At 45.2% G+C, this 15,559-nt stretch overlaps 1 protein-coding gene across 1 annotated transcript in view; it reads right to left on the reverse strand.

Annotated features, from left to right (window-relative positions):
* Positions 1-15,559, reverse strand: part of PTPRN2 (protein tyrosine phosphatase receptor type N2) — a 661,085-nt gene that overhangs the window by 439,228 nt on the left and 206,298 nt on the right. Inside the window, exon 10 of the mRNA XM_038755516.1 lies at positions 358-437. Within this exon, the coding sequence (XP_038611444.1) occupies positions 358-437 (80 nt within the window). The remainder of the gene's footprint in view (positions 1-357; positions 438-15,559) is intronic.

Raw genomic sequence — 15,559 nt, forward strand, 5'->3', positions numbered from 1 at the left:
GGTTACCAGAGATGCCAAAGAATTGCTTTTGTGAAAGTCAAACTTGTTTTCCCTCTGACACAGCCCTTGGGTATTTTTCACTATTCTAGACCATGTCCTTGTTGCTCTGTTTAATCCAGTTCCTCCACAAACAATGAAGTCTCAGGCAGTTTTAATTGACTCAGGGATGTTACACTTCAATTTCCCCTCCGTGCCAAGACTAACCCCTCAACTGTCTCCTTCATTAAATGTCAATCTGACCTGGGAAGTGTGACTTTGCTTTAACTGCTTACAATTTTCTCCACTGAATTGTACCCTCCTGCATTCTATATGTCTGGTGTCTGTGTATGTGTTTGTGTGAGAAAAACACATTCTTACCTGCAGCTTTTGCAACATCTGCAGTTGTGATGTTTTGGTCATTGGAACTCACTTTGAAGGTCACAGCTGGTCCCAGCACACTGGAAGAGATCATTTTGAAGTGAGACATTTATAACCTAGTCACATCAAACACATAGTATGATATTTCTAATCTGAAAGCATAAAGAAACATTGGTTCAAGGGAAAATGTGCAGGAACACCATTTAGACTCCAATTTGGACTTCCTAGGGTTTTGGTTTGTATCTAGCCTCATCGTTATTAGGTCCCAGATCCATGTATTTCCTATGTAGGGGTTTCACTTTTCTTCTTAAAACATACATTTTAGAGCTCTAAACTAAAAAAAAAAAATCCACATCAATCCTGGTAACCCACCAATATCAAGCAGATATATGTAGTAATGTGAAAGGCAAAACTAGCTAGCAACAAACAACTTCCAAGTAATGCCTGGGCACAGGAAAACTGAAAATGTTTTTGACAAGAACCTTTTAAGAACTACAGAAAGTCCCTAGGAGGTGAACCATACAGGCAGAATAGGCAAAAACAGGTAATCACTAGACTGGAATTATCATTACGGGATTCCCTAAATACCATGCTAAATGTTGTTACCCGTAGGACAACAGCTCCTTTCCCCAACACTAGTCCTTTAACACGTGCATTCTACAGACATTGGTGGCCAGCCTCCTTCCCCACAACTTAACCCCCAAACCCAACAACACCTGGGATTTAGCATTAAAATTTCATTTAAAAAAAAAAACAACAACCCACAAATCACACACCTCAGCACGGTCCTGAAACCCAGAACTTTTTCTGAAGAGAATTCTTTCCTCCCCTGAGACCTGCTGGGGTGAGGAGAGAAGACAATACTAACTTTCCGGGCTAGCTTGACTGAGTGACTGAGATCTAAACCCCACCTCGTGCTCCACGTGTTCTGGAGATTATCAGAACAGCTGCCTGCAATCAACTCAATCTCAAATTCCACACACCTGGTGCACACTGTGGCCTGCTCTACTGGAAGTTCTCTGGTCTCTTGAAGAGAAGGGGGAAAAAGGGGGGGGGGAAGGGGGAAAAAGGGGGGGAGGGGGGAAAGGGGGGGAAGGGGGGAGGGGGGAAAGGGGAGGGAAAAGGGGGGTAAAGGGGAGGGGAAAGGGGAGGGAAAAAGGGGGGGGAAAAAGGGGGAAAAGGGGAGGGAAAAGGGGAGGGAAAAGGGGAGGGAAAAGGGGGGGAAAGGGGAGAGAAAAGGGGGGAAAGGGGGGAAGGGGAGGGAAAAAGGGGGAAAGGGGAGGGAAAAAGGGGGGGGAAAGGGGAGGGAAAAGGGGGGAAAAGGGAGGGAAAAGGGGGGAAAAGGGGAGGGAAAAGGGGGGAAAAGGGGAGGGAAAAGGGGAGGGAAAAGGGGGGAAGAAGGGGGAGGGAAAAAGGGGGGGAAGGGGGAAGGAAAAAGGGGGGGAAGGGGGAAGGAAAAAGGGGGGGAAGGGGGAGGGAAAAAGGGGGGAAGGGGGAGGGAAAAAGGGGGGAGGGGGAGGGAAAAAGGGGGGAGGGGGAGGGAAAAGGGGGGGAAGGGGGAGGGAGAAGGGGGGGAGGGGGGAGGGAAAAGGGGGGGAAGGGGGAGGGAAAAGGGGGGGGAAGGGGGAGGGAAAAGGGTGGGAAGGGGGAGGGAAAAGGGGGTAGGGGAGGGAAAGGGGAGGGAAAGGGGAGGGAAAAAGGGGGGGGAGGGGAGGGAAAAAGGGGGAAGGGAATGGAAAAGGGGGTAGGGGAGGGAAAGGGGAGGGAAAGGGGAGGGAAAGGGGGGGAAGGGGAGGGGAAAAAGGGGGGAAGGGGAGGGAAAAAGGGGGGGAAGGGGAGGGAAAAAGGGGGGGAAGGGGAGAAAAAGGGGGGGAAGGGGGAAAAAGGGAGGGGAAAAGGGGGGAAGGGGGAAGGGGGAGAAAAGGGGGGGAAGGGGAAAGAAGAGGGGAAAGGGAGGGTGGGCGGGGGGGGAGAGAGAGCTAGCTCATTGAGACTCTGATGCTATGAGTGCAACATGGGCTTGCCTCTTGGGCTGAAGCTAGGCTGGGACTTCAAATAATAATAATGATGATATTTGTTAAGCACTTACTATATGCCAAGCACTGTTCTAAGTGTTGGAGTGGATACAAGGTAATCAGTTGTCCCATTTGGGTCTCACACTCTAAATCCCCATTTTACAGATGAAGTAACAGAGGCACAGAGAAGTTAAGTGGCTTGCCCAAGCAGACAAGTGGTGGAGCTGGGATTAGAACCCACATCCTCTGACTTCCAAGCCCATGCTCTTTCCACTAAGCCACGCTGCTTCTCCAAAATTTTACTTAATTGTTACAGGTCACAAAGGAATTGTACCAGTGAGTGCTGGAGCAGCCAAATCCCAATTCTTACAACAAGGTCATGCAGAAAAATAAAAAGTCAGTAACAAGATGGACAAGAAGAGAGATGGCCTGCAAGTCTCCCCTATTCTAGACTGTGAGCTCGTTGTTGGGTAGGGATTGTCTCTATTTGTTGCTGAATTGTACTTTCCAAGCACTTAGTACAGTGCTCTGCACTTGGTAAGCGCTCAATACAATTGAATGAATGAGTTAGAGGACCTTGGTTCTAATCCCAGTTCTGCCTCTTGCCTGCTGTATGACCTTGGTAGAGCCACTTACTTTACCTGTGCCTCAGTTTCCTCATATGTAAAATGGGGATTAAATACCTGTTCTCCCTCTTCCCTACACTGTGAGCGCCATGTGGGACAGAGACGGCCCAAACTGAATACCTGTATCTTCCCCAGAACTTGATAGTGTTTGCCACAAACAAAACACTAAACACATAGCAGAAATGTTATTGGTATTATTACCATTATCATTCTTATGAGGGGAGTTGAAAAACTTGAAAATACAGTGAAACAAGCTAAAATTGCCTGGCATATATCAATGCCTCTAATTTTCCCCTTAAGAACTCTCCCAAGATGACATAAGCGGAATGAAGCAAGAAACTGCACACATGATTCAGATTAATCACTACAGAAAGGCACCTCAATGCCTTGGGTGGCCAGAATCATAACCTTAAAACTCTCCTTTCGAATAATGATTATTTTCAAAATTCAGTGGTAAAAAATTTCAGAGGTAATCAATACGTCTCTGCAAAAATCAAGACTTTTACACACTAGTGTGCTGCATGGATAATTATCTTAATGAAATTAATGGAAATAGATGCTACAATTGATAAATGATGCTATGGTAATAAGGCAAAACAATATACTCTACTGCAAATAGGCACACTTGACAGTTGTAAGCTCCTCTATGAATAATTATTAAGTGCTTACTATGTGTAGAGCACTGTACTAAGTGCTTGGGAGAATATAACACAATATACACACACATTTCATGCCCACAACAACCTTACAGTCTAGAAAATGAGTTTACACTTTAAACTCCTTTTGGGCAGGGGACGTGTTTACCATCTCTGTTATTCTCTCCCAAGCACTTAGTACTCTGCACACAGTAAGCAACCAGTGATTGTCCTTTCCATTCAGCTGTACCCTTCTAATCAATCAATAGTATTTATCAAGTGCTTGCTCTATACAGATCACAATCTTAAGGGCTCTGGAGAATACAATAGAGGTATTAGACAGAGTCCCTGCCCACAGGGATCTCGAAGGCTGGTAGGGAAGCCAGACTCTAAAATGAATTGCAAGTAGGAGGAAGCAATAGGGTGTAAAAGTATGTACATAAATACTAGAGGGAGGGAGTTGGAGACCAGTGCTCTAAGTGCTTCACTGACCTGAAGGTCCTGAGATGGCAGTGCTAAGAGAAGGGAGATAGAGAGATGAGCAATTAATCAGGGAAGGCCTCCTGGCAGAGACATGAAAGGCCTTGAAGAAGGGGAGAATCAAGATCTGCTGGATGAGAAGCAGGGAGGAAATTAGGCAGGGTAGAATGAAATAGAGAAACAGCATGGCCTAGAGGTCAGAAGGTTGTGGATTCTAATCCTGGCTCTGCCAGTAGTCTGCTGTGTTACTTTGGGCAGGTCACTTCACCTCTCTGTGTCTCAGCTACCTCATCTACAAAATGGGGAATGAGACGGTAAGCCACCTGTGGGATAGGGACCGTGCTCCAACCCGATTTGCTTGTGTCCACCCCAGTGCTTAGTAAGGTGCCTGGCACACAGTAAGCCCTTAACAAATACCACAATTATTATTATCGTTATTATTAATGTGTGAGCAAGAGGTCGGCTGTGAGAGAGATGAGGAAAAAGGCCCGGTGGGTGGGTTGGCTGGAGAGGATTTAAGCTGGCGTGCTGGAGAGTGGTGGGAGAAGAGCAAGGATAAGAAGGGGGACTTGAGCCGACTGAATGCCTCACAGCCAATGTTATGAAGTTTTTACGGGAATGGGAGAGGAACGGGCCACCTTTGGAGGTTCCTGAACAGCAGGAAGATGTAGGTAAAATGACATGTCAGGAAAAATGATCTGGCAGGAGAGTGAAGTGTTAACTTGGAGAAGCAAGAGACTAGAATCAGAGAGGCCTGTGAGGGTCAAGGAGGTAGTTGCAATACAGGACATGGAGGTCGAAGCTTTGCAACTGAATGCCTACCTGTAAAATGGCAGGCATCAAGGGCTGCTAGCCCCACTTCTCCCCATCAATGCACCAACCTCAAATATAAATGGCTGAGTGACCCAATTAGCCACAGATGTGATTCATTAAGGAACCATTTTTCCATAGTGGAAAGCACAACTGTGTTGCAATGTTTTCCTGAGGAAGCCAGACTACACATTCTGTCCCCAACGTGCTGGATTGTAAAGCCGTTATGTATCTGTACACTGGGACAGAATGTTACCATCTTGCCCGCAGGGCTTGGAGCAGCATACGGAGTGGGTGTGATGCTGAACCCTGGAAATGACTAAGAATGCTTATTTTTCACCAGGAGCCAAAGATGTGACCTAACCTCTGGACTGTGGTTCCCGGGGAAGCGTGCGCTTCCTGTTTTCCCCACCCCTCCACCCAGCCACATCAGCATGCTCTGCTGTTCTCCACTGTTCTCGGAAGCAGGCTCTTGAAAATTACCACGCAACACACTTGCTATTTGGTATGGAGAGGAGGGGAAGGAAAGACAGGGGCAGCAAGGAGTGGGGCTGCACTCCAGGGGGGAATTTCACTGGAGAAGCAGCGTGGCACAATGGAAAGAGCATGGGCTATGGAGTCAGAGTTCATGGGTTCAAATCCCGGCTCTGCCAACTGTCAGTTGTGTGACTCTGGGCAAGTCACCTAACTTCTCTGTGCCTCAGTTACCTCATCTGTAAAATGGGGATTAAAACTGAGCCCCCACGGGACAACCTGATCACCTGGTAACCTCCCCAGAGCTTAGAACACTGCTTTGCACATAGTAAGGGCTTAACAAATACCATCATTACTATCATCATTATTATTATTATTATTTATAAAGAAATTGTTGAGCAGCAACAGCAGGTCTCAAAGAAAAAAAAAAGGTACAATTTTCCTACAGGTCCATGCAGACTTTCTTGGGATTCAACTTGGGTAGTGCAGTCACTGAAATATAGTACTGAAATATCAGGACTGTTCTCAAAATAATGTCTTTAGCTGGAAAGTGATGAGACTGTCATTGTCTAGCAAAGGATGAGGAGGAAGAATGGGGATTTTTGCACATTGATCTCAATCAGAAAGCTCATACATTTTTGAGCTCCTCCAAACTGGCCAGATGCAAGCTCCTACTGGGCATTTAAGCAGCTCTCAAAGAAGAGCAGTATTCTTCAACTGTGGAAGCAGTGAGGGTTAGCGAAAAGAGTACAGACAGAAAGTCAGGAGAACTGGGTTCTCATCCTGTCTCCACTACTTGTCTGCTGTGTGACCTTGGGCAAGTCACTTAACTTCTCTCTGCCTCAGTTTCCTCATATGGAAAATGGGGACCATGTAGCTGTTCCCCCGCCCCCTTAGAATATGAGCCTCATGTGGGACAGGAATTGTCTAATTTGATTATACTGTATCTACCCCAGTGCTTAGCACATAGTAACACATACCACGATAATTATCATCGCTACAAGACCTGACATCACATACAAGTTTTATGTCATTATGAGTTATGAAGTAAAACATGGATTTAATTGCATGCTCTGGAGGGCATTCTGTTGCCTCGATCACCTTTCTAAAACACATCAAAACCCACCAGTGATTGCTCTTTCCTTTCCAAATCAAACAGAAACTCCTGACCACTGGTTTTAAGGCACTCAACACCTCTTGTCCTCCCTAGTTACCCACTTCCTTCTCCTGCATGCCAGCGCTCAGACTTCACTCTTCACAAGCCAATCAGTTCACTTTGCCTTAATTTCATCTCTCCCTCCTCTTGCGGTCTTCTCACGCAAACCTTCCCTACTACCTTTTGATTGATTTTAGTGTTGAACACTGTGCTGGGGTAGATATAAGAACATTAGATCAGACAAACTCCCCACTACAAATGGGTCTTAAAATATAAGAGGTAAGGAGAAGTTAGGAGAGATGATTAAACTGAGGCCTAGAGATATTAGATGACTTTTTTTGATGGTATTTATTAAGCGCTTACTATGTGCAATGCACTGTTCTAAGCGCTGGAGAGGTTACAAGGTGATCAGGTTGTCCCACGGGGGGCTCACAGTCTTAGTCCCCATTTCACAGCTGAGCTAACTGAGGCACAGAGAATTTAAGTGACTTGCCCAAAGTCACATAGCTGACAATTGGTGGAGTCGGGATTTGAACCCATGACCTCTGACTCCAAAGTCCATGCTCTTTCCACTGAGCCATGCTGCTTCTCACAGTTGCCCACAGTCACAGAACAGATCAGTAGCAAAGTTGGGATTAATCAATGTTACTTAGTGTAGTGTAGTGAGCACTGTACTAAGCGCTTGGAGGAGTACAATACAACAGCGTTGGTGGACATTCCTGGCCCACAGGAAGCTTACAGTCTAGAAGGGGAAATGGACATTAAAATAAATTATGGACATGTACAGAAATGCTTTGGGGCTGGGGTAAATATCAAGTGCTTAAAGGGTTTCCATTGGTCTCAAGCAGGGGACTGCTCTAAGGTTGGAAGAAACAGGCAACTGAAAGGGATGGGAGCAGTGCCGGAGATGTGAAGATAGCATCCCTTCAGCACTGTGGCAACTGTCTTCAGCTACCCCTGAAGGTGTTTGAGCTTCCTTTGGTATGGCTGCTACCAACTCTCCAAGTCAACCAATACTAAACCTAATTCCGGGCTCTTCCCACTCGGCAACACTGCTTCTCAACTAGTCCCAAGAGTGCTAAGGTTGGCTAATGCAAACATGGTGGAGGGAAGGGATCGGAAATGTCTCCCGAAAAGGAGTGACTTCTTAGGAGGGCTTTGAAAGTGCAGAGGGTCCTATTTTGGCAGATTTGGCATATACAGATTTGGCAAGAATCAGTCTTGGTTCTTGCTTTAAACCTTCACTATAAATATGATGCCACCCCCTTCCTCACATTCCCTAGGATGCTTCTTTGTTTCTGGGGGATGCACAGGAAATAAGAGCCTGGAAAAAGTTTTTTTTTGGGGGGAACACTCAATAAACAAACATTTCTGGGTGAGTGACTGAAAGTCTGGGCCCCCTGTGCTGTGGTTCACAGGTCAGAATCTGTTGCTCCTCCAAATAAAGCGAAAATGTATTTGATAAATATTTTTAGTGAGGGGTAATGGGTAGCTCAATCTGTGAAAGGGGCGTAAACTGTTCAAATGAGCCTACAACATTCTCTACAAAAGAACTTGGAATTAGTGAGCAGGGTTCAGGATGGGATTAGTTGGTTTTTATAATGCTGCCAAGGGCTTGGAGTCAAGCTAATATTAACTGTGTCTTTACATAGCTCCAATCACTGAAGCTTCCTCCAAAGCACTCTATTGTTTACAACCAGTTGGACACAAACAAACTGTTCCTTCAAATCACTGCTATGAGAACAGAACCCTCATGGAGATCACTCTGGGCATAGTCACTGTGCTGGCTGAGTGAAACAGTGCAAGAGAAAAAAGAAAAAGACCTGCCAGCTCTGCAGAACATGAAAAAGACACGAAACTTTGCATCCCCTCTTCTAGAAGCAGTGCATTTGGCTAAAAATGCAGTATGTGGGAGTTGTTGTTGGTAGCTTTTCTGTGGACTACAGTGGGTGGTCTCTTTTGGGGCCTTTGAATGGCAAACCTCTCCAAGTGCCTAATCACATTCAGACCTTGCCGGGGATAGGATACTTTAGTTAAAATGCTTTTCAGCAAAGGTGAGCAAATCTGACGTAGAGAGTAATATGTGATAAATTCTCCTTTTGCAGAAGGTAATGTCTTTTAATGATCTGCTAAATATATTACTTGAAATTTACAGACTAATTACCCGCTCTGTTGGATGTCAGAATTTCTGCTGGTAAATTTTTCATTAATGTTGCCTTCATTCATTCAATCGTATTTATTGAGTGCTTACTGTGTGCAGAGCACTGTAATATGTGCTTTTGAAGTACAAGTTGGCAACATATAGAGACGGTCCCTACCCAACAACGGGCTCACAGTGTAGAAGGGGGAGACAGACAACAAAACATATTAACAAAATAAAATAAATAGAGCAGTCACTACCACAGAGCAGTCACTACCCTCAACTCCTCCACAAACCTGGCCCCTACACCACAAAATTCTCCCCGCTTCTGGGTCCCGGCCTTCCATTTTGTTTCCAAGAGAGAAAGTAATTACAGTGTTTGTAGAGAAATACCTCGAAGGCTCATCGCTGAGGTTCAGTACTGGCTCTAGGACCTCCCAACCTCCCCTCACCCATTTCATCTCCCACTCTGGGCCGCCTCAGATTCTCCCGACGTCCAGCTGGCGGGCACTGGGATGAGAAAGCAGCAAAGGCAGTGTTGGTGGGAGACGGGCGGGTGAGACGGGTGGGAGAGGGCGACCCCAGGAAGCTTCCCCTTTCACAAAGTGTTCTAGAGATGAGGAGGGTTCCTGTAATACCAGCGTGGCTCGGCTATTAGCAAAATAACCACCCCGTTCACAGCGGCGCAGCCCGATCGATATAGCGATGTCCATATCACGTTTCGAGGCCAAGGTTACAATTACATTTATGAATGACAGGATTTAAATCCCTATAAATTATGTATCCAGCTTGGCACTGCCTGGCTTCTCCCTCGTGTGCGTACCATTTAGTATTAATGTATCACACCAGAGGCTCTGCTCTGGAATACAGTTACAGTCTGCCATACCCTCTAGTGGAAAAGTGTTTGAGGAACAAGTGGTAGGTGTTTGTCTCTCTTCCAAAGAGAAGGCCCAGCAGCTCCAGGGTTGAATGGCACTTTCTTTCAGGCTATGGTATTTTGGAGGTGGAGTTTAGGGAGACTGAGAATTTAGGAAATAGTGCTGTAGGAAAGATCCAGTTAATGGCCTAAGTTAAGGGAAACTGAACACAATTCACATCTGCAATTGTAAACAAAATATATCACTTAAAAAAAATTCTTTCATCTTTTTCTGGGGGAAGGGAAAAGAGGGTGGGGGGCGGGGGCGGGCTGTGTTAAGAAAACCAATTAGTAATGCTCTAGAGAACTGTGCCAAGTAAATCTGGTCGGAGTGAAGATAATTATTTCCGTGAATGTTCAGCAAGCCTGAACAAATGACTCGAAGTCCATACACAATCCTGTGTGTGCCGCACTAAGGACTCTAAAGGCTGTGTCCACCTTTTGTCTTCTCATTTTCTTTGAGAGAACATTCAGACGATAAAAAGGTTAAAGCTCAAAGATGTACGAAATATACGCAGAGAGAAAACAAAACAACATTTTTATGTTTGTAGAGGCAATGGGATAGCTGGTGATGTAAATGCAACATAAAAATAGAAGTATTACTAGCAATAAGAAAAAATGTACACAGCTCGGCATTAAGGCACAAAGCCCATTGAACTGAATCGGACAAGCTGTGAAGAAACAAACACGGGGAGATTGGGGAAACTCTCAAAGTCCACAGAATTAGTCAATTTTATTCAACAAACTAAATGCGTCTCTCATTCAATTTAAACCTAATGCTATGAACAGGTAATCTGTCACTTCATCTCCATCTGCACATATTCTTTAGTGTTCTGAGGTAAATATTACTACCTTCAACTTAAGCATGATACTTGTTTTCCCTCCAAAGCACTAAAAGCTCTTAAATATGAAGATTTACCCTACTGACCTACTGAATTTTTAGGGTCCATTTTCTCTTTGTTTTAAAAACAGAATAGGAAGTTATTTTAGAAAATGGAGTAAACCCTTTTCAAGCGCATCCCCAAGTGGGTAGTTTCAGCTAGTCAGGCTATACACAACGGCTATAATCCACAGGTATCAGTACACACAAAGCAGCAGTTTTGTGTTCTCAGTTTTGAGTCCTCTTGGGGAACCAAAATAACTAATCTTGGAGGGAAGCTGGAATTTCTCTGAGTTTTCCTATTAAGCACTAATTAAGCAAACACAATCAGCCCCAAACCCACTGAACATTTAGATCCTGAACTCAAGGCCATCGTTCACACGGCAGGCACTTTAGGTTTGACACCATCAAACGGATCAATTTATGAGAAAACTGAGCACATAAGAGATGCAAAAAATCCCCGATGCTTTACAACTTGATTCATGTTTCTACAGTCCTTTCAAAGTGAATGTATTTGCCTAAGTACTGCACCCCCAAACCACGGACCCAACAGCACAAAGGCCATGCCACTTCCTCTCCTTTTGTTTCACCTTTGCATCATAATGATGGTACTTGTTAAGCGCTTACTATGTGCCAAGCACTGTTCTAAACTCTGGCGTACATACGAGGCAATCAGGTTGTTCCACGTGGGGCTCACAGTCTTAATTCCCATTTTACAGATGTAACTTACTGTATTAAGTGCTGAGGTGGATACAAGCAAATCAGGTTGGACACAGTCCATGTCCCCTTTTTCACAGATGAGGTAACTGAGGCACAGGGAAGTTAAGTGACTTGCCCGAGGCCACCCAGCAGACAAGTGGCGGAGCAGGTATTAGAATCCATAATATTCTGACTTCCAGAGCCATTTTCTATAATAATGATAGTATTTATTAAGCACTTCCTATGTGCCATGCACTGCTCTAAGCGCTGGGGGAGATACAAGGTAATCAGGTTGTCTCGCATGGCGCTCACAGTCTTAATCTACATTTTACAGATGAGGTAACTGAGACACAGAGAAGTGAAGTAACTTGCCTGAAGTCACACAGCTGACAAGTGGTGGAGCTGCGATTAGAACCCACAACCTCTGACTCCGTATCCAAGTAAGTAACACCCAGCTTGGCTGCCGTATTCGTTCATTCATTCAATAGTATTTATTGAGCGCTTACTGTGTGCAGAGCACTGTACTAAGTGCTTGGGAAGTACAAGTCGGCAACTTATAAAGTCGGCTCTCTACCCAACAACGGGCTGACATCTGATCAGAAATATAGCATTATGAAGCTGGAAAGGAAATTGCTAGCAAGAGGAACATAGCCCATCCCTTTGCTTCCAGGCAGGGCCACCTCCCGCCCCCATTCTATGCAAATAATAGTTTACCCTGCTCTACAGCCCTCACATCCCCCACCTCCTCCCCTGGCAACTCCTGTCCTTCACCCTTGGAAAAGTCTTCCCATTTCTTCTCATCCTGTCCTTAGGGAAGAGGACGTCCAAGGGGCAGCACTAACCACAGTGGAAGGAGAAGAGCGTGTAAGGGGCGGGGCCCCATGCAAATGGTTGGGATTGCAGGTGGCATGTGGCAGAATCTGCCTATGTTCCCATCAGAAGCAGCATGGCTTAGTGGAAAGAGCATGAGCTTGGGAGTCAGAGGTAGTGGATTCTAATCCCAGCTTCACCACTGGTCAGCTGTGTGACTCTGGGCAAGTCACTTAACTTCTCTGTGCCTCAGTTCCCTCATCTGTAAAATGGGGATTAAGACTGTGAGCCCCACGTGGGACAAGCTGATCACCTTGTATCTACCCCAGTGTTTAGAACGGTGCTTGGCACATTGTAACCACTTAACTAAGGCTATTATTGCACATAGTAAGCGCTTAACTAATGCTATCACTATTATTATTATTATTACTGAAGAACCAGAAGCTTAACTCTCATGGACCTCCGTGGTCCACGTCTGACAATCAGTCCATTGTTCCTGCAGGAGGTGGATTTGGGCAAGGCTGATTTAAGAGAAGGCACAGGGGGCATGAGCCTGGCCCCCCAATCATGGGAGCCCCTTATCAGGGGTAAATCCCCTGGGGTTGGGGAGGACCCTGACTCCACCTTGCAGTCCCAATCCTTGACGTGATATTCCCTGCCCTGCTGAAAGGCTGTGGCTCTCCAGCCCAACCCTAGACTTGTCATTCCCACTAAGGTTTGGAGCTGGACTAGAGGCTCCTCTTGCCCCTCGCCCACCCAGAGGGCTTGTCATGGGCCTGGGGCCAAGACAGGTGTTGAGGCTCATTTGCAACTTTGGGGCCAGTCTTCCGGCTACTTGTGCAGCTCCCAAGTTCTTGTCCTAATTCAGGGATCACAGAAGTAGAAGGATTAACAATGCAAAAGGTGAAGAAATAGAAGCTTGCAGGTTATATGATATTTTAACATAGTACAGAGCTTCACTGAACATTAATTCTGTCAAATGTATTTTTTAAAAATCATTTTAAGGGTTTGGAAAGTTGTTTTGACATACAGGTTTTATCTTATTTACAATTACTTTGTATTCTATGTAAACCAGAAATAGCTTTCTGTGGTTAGGGAATTCCTTGAAGAACGAGCAGACCTTCTCTTTAATTGAGACCCTAGAGGAAAAGCGATTATTTAGTATTTCTATGGGGTTTTGAATTTTTGAAGCACTTCGTCCTAGTTCTCATTTGTTATTCCTCACAACACCCTACTGGAATCATCATTATTGTTTGTCTTCCAAAGAGGAAACTGAACGACAAGATAACTGGAGAGCCTGGAGGTCATCCGCACCCATTACCATTCTGTGAGCCCTGCCTTCTAGGAGCTTACATTTAGGGCCATTTAGGGTCAGAACAGGAACTGAAATTCAAACACAAGCTCCCAGCCCATCTATTAGTGGATGGATTTACTCAGTGTACAAGATCCCCGCAGACAGGGAACGCATTTTGAACTTCCTAGGCACTTAGTAATTGATTGCCCCCGGGTGGCAATCAATGAGTGTTATTATTAAGAAGCAGCGTGGCTCAGTGGAAAAGAGCCCGGGCTTTGGAGTCAGAGGTCATGGGTGCAAATCCCGGCTCCGCCAATTGTCAGCTGTGTGACTTTAGGCAAGCCACTTAACTTCTCTGGGCCTCGGTTACCTCATCTATAAAATGGGGATTAAGACTGTGAACCCCAGGTGGGACAATCTGATCACCTTGTAACCTCCCCAGCACTTTGAACAGTGCTTTGCACATAGTAAGTGCTTAATAAATGCCATCATCATCATCATTATTACTACTACTTGCGTACAGTTGAGCTAACTCTTGGCAAGTTGCTTAAGAACCAGCCCATATAAAATCAGTCTGCCCTCCATTCACAGTCCCTCAACTACTTCCCTGAGCACTTGCTACGCATCCACCCAGGCAGCCCGTTGTGTACATACCTTGAAACTCTGTTCCTTCCAGCTACCTGCAATTCACCTCAGTGTCTCTCTCCCCTACTAGACTGTAAACCCCTTGAGGTCAGGGACCTCTACTGTACTCTCCTGAGCACTTAATACAGTGCTCGGTACACAGTAAGTGCTCGATAAATCCTACTGATTGTTTGCACCCTCTCTCTGCTTCTATATTAAGAGAATGGCCGGCTGATGAGGCTTGTGTGTTGCTGGTACTACATGCCATGTGCCTGTCACTGTTGTCTTCTCCACCGTTGCACCAATATGGACTTGTTTAAAACTTTTAAACCCAGAGGTGGCTCTCTCTTGAGCACTCCGGAATTTAGAGCACCTCTGAAATTAGAAATCTGGCTGAGCCCAAAAAAGAAGGTGCTCAAAACCAAATTATAACTCTAAAATAGAGGCAGCCTAATAAACCTTGGATAAAGTCTTACAAAACATAGACAACCTAATTGTGGATATTACTGGCACTGTCAGACCTATGACAAACAGTAAAATCTCCAGTTCTGACAGCATATCTCCGAGGAATATTAAAGCTGGCAGGGAAGAATGCTTAGATTTCTATGTGGGCTTTCCCTCAACCTATGGAAAGCTTAAAAAGGCTCTTGCAGTAGATAGGCAAGAAGACACAAAAATACCATGCACTTCTCAAGCACAGTGTCAAAGACTAACAATAAACCTGTAGAAAAATTGAGGTCATCTATCAGCCAGCCCAAGTGAGCCCATGCATAGCCAAAATGTTTGACTATCTAGAAAGCAAAGACATCACATGATATGTTATCAAGAAGGATAAACAGGACCATCACCCAATGGTGTGCTGATTTTTGAAGATATAAAACTGAGGTGCAAGAAAATTCCCAGCCACCCAGGTGGTCTACAAGATAGCAAGATTGTCTAATCTTTTATGTAACTATGTTTTTTAGATCTATTTGATCTCTCCTCGCACCTTTCTGGACAAGCTATCCCCTCAGAGCACCCTTACACGCTTAGAGAAGCAGTGTTGCTTAGTGGAAAGAGCACGGGCTTGGGAGTCGGAGGACTGGGGTTCTAATCCTGGCTCTGCCACTTGTCTGCTGTGTGACCTTGGTCAAGCCACTTAACTTCTCTGTGCCTCATTATCTGTAAAATGTGGATTAAGACTGTGAACCCCAGGTGGGATAACCTGATTATCCTGTATCTACCCCAGCACTTAGAACAGTGCTTGGCACATAGTAAGTGCTTAACAAATACCATAATAATAATTATTATCATTCTAAGTTGCTATTTGTTACTTGTAATTGATTTGCTTAGCCACTTGTATCTATTTTTGCTCCTTTAACAATTCTATGCCCATCACTTTACCTCTGCTGCCCTGCTAGACTGTAAGTTCTCCAAGGCCAGGGATCTAATAATAATTATTGTGGTATTTGTTCAGCACTTACTAAGAGTCAAGCATTGTTCTATCTCCTAGGGTAGACACGAGATAATCAGGTTGGATACAGTCTCTGTCCTCCCAGGGGACTGCAGTCCAAGTAAAAGGGAATAGGATTGAATCTCCATTTTACAGATGAGGAAACTGAGGCAGCAGCATGGCCTAGTCACTAAAGCATGAGCTCGGGAGT

This window comes from Tachyglossus aculeatus, chromosome 13 (assembly GCF_015852505.1).
Source record: "Tachyglossus aculeatus isolate mTacAcu1 chromosome 13, mTacAcu1.pri, whole genome shotgun sequence".
Lineage (NCBI taxonomy): Eukaryota > Metazoa > Chordata > Mammalia > Monotremata > Tachyglossidae > Tachyglossus > Tachyglossus aculeatus.